General features: G+C 46.5%; 1 protein-coding gene across 3 annotated transcripts; it reads right to left on the bottom strand.

The window, feature by feature from the left end:
* Positions 1-597: 597 nt before the first annotated feature.
* Positions 598-9,835, bottom strand: LOC103006928 (cytochrome b-c1 complex subunit 9). Of its 3 annotated transcripts, none has more exons than XM_057525973.1 (2): positions 9,624-9,835; positions 598-861 (listed from the first exon to the last, which is right to left on the bottom strand). In XM_057525973.1, the coding sequence occupies exons 1-2, from the start codon at positions 9,771-9,773 to the stop codon at positions 613-615; spliced, it is 399 nt and encodes a 132-aa protein (XP_057381956.1). In that variant the 5' UTR covers positions 9,774-9,835; the 3' UTR covers positions 598-612. The 3 variants fall into 3 exon arrangements, with proteins under 3 accessions (XP_057381956.1, XP_057381957.1, XP_007170782.1); XM_057525974.1 differs by lacking the exon at positions 598-861 and adding an exon at positions 7,816-8,087 and having other exon boundaries at positions 9,564-9,825; XM_007170720.3 differs by lacking the exon at positions 598-861 and adding an exon at positions 7,816-8,087 and having other exon boundaries at positions 9,624-9,824.
* Positions 9,836-10,014: the final 179 nt, after the last annotated feature.

Genomic DNA, 10,014 nt, shown 5'->3' with positions numbered 1-10,014 from the left:
GCCATCATTTTGTGGACTGAATATGCTAATTAGGTGCTGGTCCCTGGAGACTGTGCAGGGAGCCTCCCCCCCCCCCGCTCCCCCCACCTGCCCCCCCGCCGTTAACTTGCTCGCTGAAGCAATGTAACAAAACTACCCCTGACAGGCCTGTGCTAAGCACAGCACAAGCCTTATCTCCCATGTCTTCCCAAGCACCCTGTGAGGTCTCATTATCGTTATCCCATTCTCCACATGAGGAAACTGAGGCTCACAGAGGAGAAGCAACCCACCCAAAGTCGCCTGGCTGTAGAGGCGCAGAGCTGGAGTTCAAACTCGGGCATGTTCTGTTTCCATAATCCATGTGTTTTTGTTGTTGGTGGTGGTGGTCATACCGCGCAGCTCGTGGGATCTTGGTTCCCCGACCAGGGATTGAACCCGTGCCCTCGGCAGTGAAAGCGCAAAGTCCTGGTTAGGACTAGACCACCAGGGAATCCCCATAATCCATGTTTAAGCACAAGATGAGAGAGCAAAGGGCCCTATTTGGAAGGTGTATTAAGTGAGGTTTGAAGTAGCCTGGATCTTAAATGTCAGGCTGAGGAATTTGAACTTGATCTTATAGGTAGTGGGGAGCTATTAAAGGCGTTTGAGCAGGGGAGTTGACCTGGCAGCCTTCTGAGGGTTCAGTGGAGAGGAAGTGTCCAGAGCAGTCGAGGAAGTTTCCATGCAGGAGTCCTGAAGGTAGGATAAGCCAGGAGCAGCAGGAAGGCGGTCAGCACTGTTGTACTCACAGACTGTCGATGGAAGAGCTCCCAGCCGACGCTCTCTGCATTCCATCATTGCCTTGTCCTTGATGCCGGCTGGAGCCTGCCCTTGGCTTTCAGTCTGTGCATAAATCCAAGCATATCAGGCCAAGGCCTCAGTGAAAAGAGAAAAATGATTTTTACACGGTGTGGAGTAGTGGATATGAGCTCTGGAGCCAACTGCCCTGTTTTTGAACCTCTGCTCCACTCTCACTAGCTGTGTTACCCTAGGCAAGACACTTAACCTCTCTGAGCCTCATTTTCCACCTGTAAAATGGGATGGAGAGCAGTGCCCACCTCGGACTGAGGATCCAGTGATACAGGGCGTGTTAACGGCATGGGGCCCAGGCCTGGTCCTGGGTGAATGCCTGGAAAAGGCAGCTTTGCACGCGCGCGCGCGCGCGCGCGTGCGTGTGTGTGTGTGTGTGTGTGTGTGTATGTTTGTGTGTGTGTTTGTGTGTGTGTGTGTGTGATCTTCCGAGTGGGCCAATGCCTGCCCCTGGTACAGAGTGTTCATCCTTTCCTAACACTCAAGAAGCTGCCATTACCTCCATCTTGCCTGGGGAATTTGTATTCCCTCCAACTTTGCACATTGCTCAGACATTTATTTTATTTTATTTTATTTATTTATTTATTTATTAACATCTTTATTGGAGTATAATCACTTTACAATGTTGTGTTAGTTTCTGCTGTATAACAAAGTGAATCAGCTATATGTATACATATATCCCCATATCCCCTCACTCTTGCGTCTCCCTCCCACCCTCCCTATCCCACCCCTCTAGGTGGTCACAAAGCACAAAACTGATCTCTCCTCCCCGTGCAATAAATACAGCTGCTTCCCACTAGCTATTTTACATTTGGTAGTGTATAGATGTCAATGCTACTCTCTCACTTCGTCCCAGCTTACCCTTCCCCCTCTCCATGTCCTCAAGTCCATTCTCTACGTGCTCAGACATTTTAAATTCATTGATTTCTGTCCCTTCCTCAGAAGACTTCAAGCTCATCTGTAGGACAGTCCTTGTTCCTTGTTGGAAGGGCTGGCTGCGTTACTGGATGGAATCTATTTCTTTTTAGTAACTTACATTGGCCCCCCCTCTACCTTCTTACAAAAGCAGTAACATGCTTGGTGTGGGTCACACAAATAAGCAAAGAAAGAAAAACCAGCAGAAATAATCGCTGTTAGGATTTTAGTTCTCATCCTTCTAGCATTATTTTAGAAAAAGGAATATAAATATTGGTTTTCTACAAAAATGAGATCACTCGACACATGCTGTTCTCACCATTTTTTCAGTTAATAAGACATTGTGAACAGTTTTCCAGTTCTCGTCTGCATCCTTTAACAGGCAAAAGCATGTCTAGTTATCTTTATTTTGCAAATTGGATCTTGCAGAGCCCCAGGGAGTGGATGCAGGTATACAGGGCCTGAGGCCACCATTAAGACAGCATTTACATCTGGCTTCTCCCTCTGGTGGCCCTATTTCCTATCCTTCCTTTGTCAACCTGAAGGATATTGACCCCAAGGGCACTCCTTAATAAACCTCCTGCACCCTAACTTCCAGCCCCGAGTCTGCTTCCCAGGGAACCCAGCCTGTGATAGGCGGCATTCTTGTGTTTACCGTGGACTAGCCTAGAATGTTCTAAGGGCTGGGCCTTCCTTCTTTCTTTGAGCTGCCAGGATAAATTGGACTCCAGCCAGAGCTGAAAAGTTTTGAGCCTTGGCAGGCTGCCCTAGAGTGCCAGAAGTTTCCAGGGTAGCCCCTAGCTGGGTTAATTAAGCAGACAGCTGGGTGAGGATTTACTGTACAGTAATCTTTACTCCCCTTGACACCCCTCCAAGATGACAACATCTCCAGAAATAATAAGAATCATAGCTATCATTGTGAATATCACGGTGAGTATTTTACAGATGAGGAAATGAACTCAGAGAGGGTGAGTAACTTGGCTGAGTTTACACAGCCAGTGAGTGGTGGGGCTTGAATTCTAACGGCAGGACTGTCCATTCTAAAATTAGTGCTCTTTACACTTCACTAGAGCTATTCAATAGGAATAATATCAATAATATGACCTTTTGGATTGTTGTTATTGTTCAAATTAAATGACATGTGAACTGCTGAGCACTGAGTACAATGCCTGGCTCATAGTAAATGGTTGATAAATGTAAATCATTAATCAGAACCCCACCCCCACCCCAGGGGCTTCCCTTTCTTCTTAGAATGAAATCCAGGATTTCCCTGGTGGCGCAGTGGTTAAGAATCTGCCTGCCAATGCAGGGGACACGGGTTCAAGCCCTGGTCCGGGAAGATCCCACATGCCGCGGAGCAACTAAGCCCGTGTTCCACAACTACTGAGCCTGCGCTCTAGAGCCCGCGAGCCACAACTACTGAAGCCCACACGCCTAGAGCCCGTGCTCCACAACAAGAGAAGCCACGGCAATGAGAAGCCCGTGCACTGCAACGAAGAGTAGTCCCCGCTCTCTGCACTTAGAGAAAGCCCACGTGCACCAACAAAGACCCAATGCAGCCAAAAATAAACAAATAAATATATTTATTAAAGAAACAAACAAAAAAGAATGAAATCCAAACTCTTTTAGTGTAGCCTACAAGACCACACAGCATCTGACCCTATCATTCCCTCTCTTCCTTCAGTACAGTGACTAAACCAAACTCACATCTACCTCAGGGCCTTCGCACTTGCTGTTCTCATTTACTGGAATGCTCTTACTCTGGGTCTTTACCTGACTGAGATTTCTATTCAAATCGCAGCTCAAATGTCATCTCCATAGAGAAGACTTCCTTGACCATTTAATGTTGCTCTTCAAACCTGAGTCACTCCCTATATGTTACCCAGTTTTATTTTCTTCATAGCCCTTAACATGAGCTATAATTCTTATTACTTTCTTGTTTACTGTCTGTCTCACCTACTAGAATGCTTAAGCTCCAAGAGGGTAGGGGTCTTTCTGGTTCTCCACTATTTGCCCAAGGTCTAGGACAGTGCCAGGAAGAACAGGCACTCAACAGAGATGTATTGGTTGAATGAATGGTTTCTACCAGTTTGGAGAGATGTTTCCGAATGCAAGAGAGAAGCTAGAGGAATAGGACATCAGCATAAAACTCTTTGCCCAGAGAGCAGTCCTACTTGCTCAGAGCTATACCAGATGCTAACTTCTGAAGACAATTTCAGAGACCTTCTGGAACTTGCTTTATGAGGCACCTAAGCAATTAGCTTTTCCTGACACCTGTGCAAGGGGACCAGGTGCAGAGTCCTTGGGGCTTTCTAACTGTAAAGACAGCCCTCGTCTCCAGAACACGCCTCCGGCTGAGCTTGGGACAGAGGTGAATTTTCTTCCAGCAATAAACAGCTTCTCTGTGTCAGTCTGAGGAGGGTGCTAATCCTCACTTCCCCCACCTGCTGGCAGACCCACCCAGCCCTGAGTAGGTCCAGCTCCCATTTGGCAGTGCCAGTCAAGGACAAGTGCCCACTGGGACCTCAGGAAGAGGAGCCCTGGGCCACCCAGCAGCCGGGTTCCAGGCCTGGAGCCAGGGTTGGGGGCTCACATTTTTCGTCTCTCTGTGATCAAGCTCTCTCCCCCTTTTACTTATACTCCCCCATTATGAAGAGAGTACATGCTTGATGCAGAAAACTTAGAAATCATGGGGAAATACAATGGAAAAGAAAATAGTTCAGCCAGTTCACCACTGTGAACAATTTGGTGTGAGCATTTCCTTTTTTTTTTGGCCACACCTCACTGCTTGAGGGATCTTAGTTCCCCAACCAGGGATTGAACCCAGGCCCACGGCAGTGAAAGCGCTGAGTCTTAAAAAATGTATCATGCTTGGGCTTCCCTGGTGGCGTAGTGGTTAAGAATCCGCCTGCCAATGCAGGGGACACGGGTTCGAGCCCTGGTCCGGGAAGATCCCACATGCTGCGGAGCAACTAAGCCCATGTGCCACAACTACTGAGCCTGCACTCTGGAGCCTGCAAGCCACAACTACTGAGCCCGCGTGCCACAACTACGGAAGCCCGTGCGCCTAGAGCCCGTGCTCTGCAACAAGAGAAGCCACGACAATGAGAAGTCCGCGCACTGCAACAAAGAGTAGCCCCCGCTCGCCACAACTAGAGAAAGCCCGTGCACAGCAACGAAGACCCAACACAGCCAAAAATAAAAACAAATAAATTAATTTTAAAAATGTATCATGCTTTATAGGAATTTGTGACCTCTTTTTTTTACTCAGCTTTATATTTTGACTGTTTTATCTGAGCATTTGCCTTAAACATTTTTTACTGAATTGTTTTCTTTGCTATAAAATATTTTTATTAGAACATCAATATCTGCTTGTTGCAAGAAAAAGTCAATCACTGTTGCACAAAGTGAAGGTTGTTTGAAATCCTAGCCCTCAGGTGTGTGTTTTCCCAGGAAAATTTAGTGCACATCCTGCAGTACTCTGTGTGTACCCTTATCAATGTGCGTGTGTCTACATAAGTGATATCAAACTAAACAACTAAACATACCGTTTCACAGCTTGATTTCGTTTTCACTTTATTTTTCTTTTCAACTACACGCTGAGTCACCTCAGTCTTTTTTTTTATTGTCTGCATAGATTTCTGTGGTATGAATCTACCTTGTATTTAACCACTCCCCTATTGAAGGGCGTTTTTCTTCTTTTTTAATTCCAAACAATGCTCCAATGACTTTTTGTGTGGGTTCATGTGCACATGGGATTCTGGAGATATTTTTCTAGATGTGGAAGATCAAGGTCAAAAGGAACAAACATTTAAATAAAATAGATATCGACAAAGTACCCTCCAAAATCACTGTCCCAATGCCTGTGGGCAGTGCCTGCTTCTTCACTAAACTACTGGTGCTGCTAATCTTTTCCATCTTTGTTCATCTGATGCGCAAAAAACGGTATTTCATTTTGTTTATTAGTGAAACTGGGCATCTTCTCATGTTTGTGGCCATTTGTATTCCTTAATTGCCTATTCCTGTCATTCACCCCAGCTTCTACTTAGTCTTATGGATTTGGAAGACTGCTTCATATTAGTGAGGTTGGATGTGCCATGTTTGTTGGATACTGTCTCCCAGTGAAAACTTGGTTTTAAATGACTGCATATTTCACCTCAATAGTAATTCCTATTTTGGATATTTCATCCCCCCCTCCCCGCCCATTATAAACAACATGATGAACATCTCTTGTGGACCTTCTTTTTTTTTTTTTTTTTTTTTTTTTTTTTTAGGAAAAGTTACTAGAAGTGGAATTTATTGGATCAAGGGTATGTATATCAAGGATCTTAATACATATGTACAAAATAACCTCCAGGAAATGGTACCACTTCACACACTCTTTCCGGCAGTGCATCTGTGTCAATTTTCCATATCATTTCTTTTGGCTGCGCCATGCAGCATATGGGATCTTAGTCCCCCCACCCAGGGATCGAACCCGTGCCCCCTGCAGTGGAAGCGCAGAGTCATAACCACTGGACCGCCAGGGAATTCCCCCTCTGGTCTTTAGGGAAGAATCCTTCCTTGTCCCTTTCCTTGCTTCTGGTGGTTGCTGGCAATCTCTGGCATTCCTTGGCCTGTGAAAGCTCAACTCCAATCTCTGTTGCTGTCTTCACATGGCCTTCTTAAAAGGACACCAGTCATTGGATTTAGGGCCCACCCCAACCTATTACGACCTCATCTTAATTTAACTAATTACATCTGCAAAGACCCTAGTTCCAAATAAGGTCACATTCTGAGGTTCTGGGTGGAAAATATTAAATCCCCTAAAATAAGTAAAACGGCGCTTATTATTTTAATGTTTGGCTCTTATTGAAAGGAAATACACACACACACACAACCTCAACAGCCCAGAAATGCTGATGACAAATAATGGGGCATCTTTTTTTTTTTTGGCTGGGCCGCACTGCATGCAGGATCTTCCCCGACCAGGGATTGAACCCGCACCCCCTGCAGTGGGAGCACGGAGCCTTAACCACTGGACCACCAGGGAAGTCCAATAAAGGGGCATCTTAATGTAGAATGGCTTAGGAATACGCTTGCTGCTTGGGCTGAATGTGCCCCGAGACAAGTGATCAACTAAGTTCATTCTAACTCTGCTGCTCTGAGCTCGTCATCAGGCGCTCAAGAATAATGTAGAATAACTCTTCGAGAATGCTCCCTTCTTTATTGTTTTTCACCAGCACGTTGCCCCCAAATCGTTGGGAACAGTGTAAAGTAAGTGGCAATCTTCAACCCCCAGAGTGTTCCTCTATTAATGCTGAAATCATTCTTAGAATCAGTCTTAGAATGAACCTCTACTTTGGTTCAGGTCTTGATTTGGCCCCCAGAGCTGTACTACCTTTGGCAGGTCATGATTTCTCGAGGGCTTGACTTCATCTTCATTAAGATATGCCTCAGGTAGGGCAAACTGGGCAATTCCTAGGTTCTCTCCTACCCCTGTGTTTCCCGACCTGACTCTTCCCCATTAGTTGCTGGTGGTTGATCCAGCTCTGGCCCAATCATGCCAAGCTCCAGGTGAAATATGGCGGACAGGTGAGTCACTCATCTTCCCAGGCCAGTTACCAAACAGAACTGCTCTACTCCTGTTCAGCACATCCCAGTGCTCTCCATGGCTGCTCCCAGCCATACTGCATGTTTTCCAACGTCCCTTACAGCCATCAGAAGATGAGCGGTGGCCCAGAGAGGTACGCCAGCTTACCCAAAGATACTCAGCAAGTTAAAGGCAGAATGGAGACTAAACCCTCAGGCCATGGTTTGTTCCCCCTCTGGATCCACAGCGCTTCCCTAGGGCCAAGCCAGTTAGCTATCCTCTGCCTGACTTAAGAATGGAGTTATTGGTTTAGAAGCCAAAGCTGAAGATAACATCACCAACTCTAGCTCATGGTTTGAAAATTAGAATTCTTCTTTGGAAGTTAATGGGAAACCCAAAATAATGGAATCTGCCCTTCAGATGTTCGCAGAGGACTTTGAAGTGGTGTCAAATAACTGTTAAGTGAAGATCAGGTAGTTAAAAAGCACCCGATGCAGAAGCAGGTCTCAAGGACAATTTATATTTATTTGTTGATGACTCTGACTAAACATACTTCAAACACAGCAGAAGTTAAAGAGTCTGTCAGGTGACGTCATCTCCTGCCAACAGCTAAAGGTGGCCCGTGGAGAGTGACATGAGCTTCATCTTCAAGCTGAGGCCCTGACTCTGGGCAAACAGCTGGTGGGTGGACCTGGTCCTTCTGGCCTGGATTGGGGCCTCCGAGGAACTACTCCTTGTTCTCATACTTGTGCTTGATGTGTTTCCATAGCTTCTGTATTTTAAAGACAAGAACCACAAACTTAGTTTTGCCTCTCACATTTTATAACTCCTCCCACTGCCCTGGTCTCTATAACAAACCTGAGAGAAACATGTACCACATCCTGACAGTTTGCAGTGGGCAAACTGGAAGCAGTACTAGGCTTGATGTACATTCCTAACATTTACAGAATGCTCTGATGCTCTCAATCAGTGTGTGAAGTAAGTGGGAAGGCATGATCTCACTTTATAGGAAACTGAGGTAGAGAGACTGAGGGACCTACCCCCAGAGCACACAAATATTAAGGAACAGAGGCTGGAAAATGTCTCATTTCTTCAACTCCCAGGTATTACTCAAGAGGTCCTAAGTGCATGGTCCCCAAATACTTCACATTGAGCCATTTAAAAAATTTCCTCAGACCTATGATCCTTGGGTCAGGAACTAGCTGGATTCTCATTCCTAAAAGCACCAAAGATGGGTGGGTTATGACAACATCCTGAGATGCCTTCCCCACACACTGGAAACGGCCAGAGGAACTGCTTGAAGATGAACAGTAGCAGCACTTTCATAAGGGCAGAAAATTGCCCTGGCCACAGGCAGTACATCAGTGGACAGAGCCTGCCTGGGCTGTAGGGCCAGACAGCTTCAAGTTAAAAACAGAATGAGTGGTGGCACAGGCCTTATTTGTCCAAGACCTTCCCCAATATGAGCCACAATTTAACGATGGAAAGCAGGCAAGGCATCCAGCACAGTGCCTGGCACACAGTGAGTCTAAAAAGTGTTGTTATTCTCTATCTCATGCTTCCACTTTCTCATGAGGAATGTAACAAGTGCCATTTTTTGAGAGTACCACCTACCAGGTACTGTGGCACCTTGCCTGCATCTCATATAATCCTCACAATAATTCCCTGAGATAGTTACTATTATTATCATTTCAATTCCACAGATAAAAATGAAGCTCAGACAGGTTAAGAAACTCGCCCACCTTAATGCCACAGTTATTAATTGATAAGGCCCAGTATTCCCATCCAGGGCTCTCTGATTTCATACCCACCCTACTCTTAACCATTATTAATACCACCGTTGACAGCATGGAAAGACTTTGGAAATGAAAAGTGCTATCTGAAAAGGCCAGTCACGGTATCTACAGAGTTGTTCTTTTCACGACCGTCGCCCACTCAAATCTGCCCTTGAAACCTTCAGACGAGATAGGGGGTCCCGAGTCCAGCCCTGACTTGCCTCTAACTCCCTGGTGATGTGGCCCTAACAAGTCCTTTGCTCTCACTAGGTTAGTGTTCGCTTCTGCAAATGGACAAGTAGGTGTATGGGGCGGGAGACAGCAATACTTAAAACCCCTGCAAAGTGGGATCTATTGACCCCGTTTAACGTTTAGGATTCACACCGGGCGGAGCGGACAGACGGCAGTCTGCAGACAGAAGACACCCAGGGATTCCCCCCCTCCTCGTAAAGGTAGACTGAATCCCGCCCCACCTCCACTCTCACTGTCACCCCTCAGAGGGGCCCAAGGTCAGGGACGGCCCAGGCCCTCACCCCTTCGTTGATGTGTTCGTAGATCGCGTCCGCGCCTTGATCGAAGGCGCGCTCGAAGAACAGGGCGCCCACGGCTATGGTGAGGGCAAAGGTAGAGGTCCTGCGGAACAGCAGGGAGTACAATCTCGCAGTCAACGTTGGGCCCACCATGTTTGTCCGCTGCCGAACTAGCGCCACCGCGCATGCACCGCGACCGAGCTTTCGCTCCAAAGGTCCTCAACGTGTAACGCTTTATGGGATTTGTAGTTCTTCTGGATCTCAGCGCTCGTCGTTTTGAACTCTGGAAGTAACTGATGGCTTGCGCGTGATTCAGAGCTCCTAAAATCCAGATCACGGCAGCCCAAATAGTTGGTAAAATGTATTACCGAATTTTTCTCCTCAATCATTTCTT

The sequence above is a fragment of the Balaenoptera acutorostrata genome, chromosome 13, assembly GCF_949987535.1.
Source record: "Balaenoptera acutorostrata chromosome 13, mBalAcu1.1, whole genome shotgun sequence".
Classification (NCBI taxonomy): domain Eukaryota; kingdom Metazoa; phylum Chordata; class Mammalia; order Artiodactyla; family Balaenopteridae; genus Balaenoptera; species Balaenoptera acutorostrata.
The sequence above is the reverse complement of the archived record's forward strand: the minus strand, read 5'-3'. Positions and strand labels throughout refer to the sequence as shown.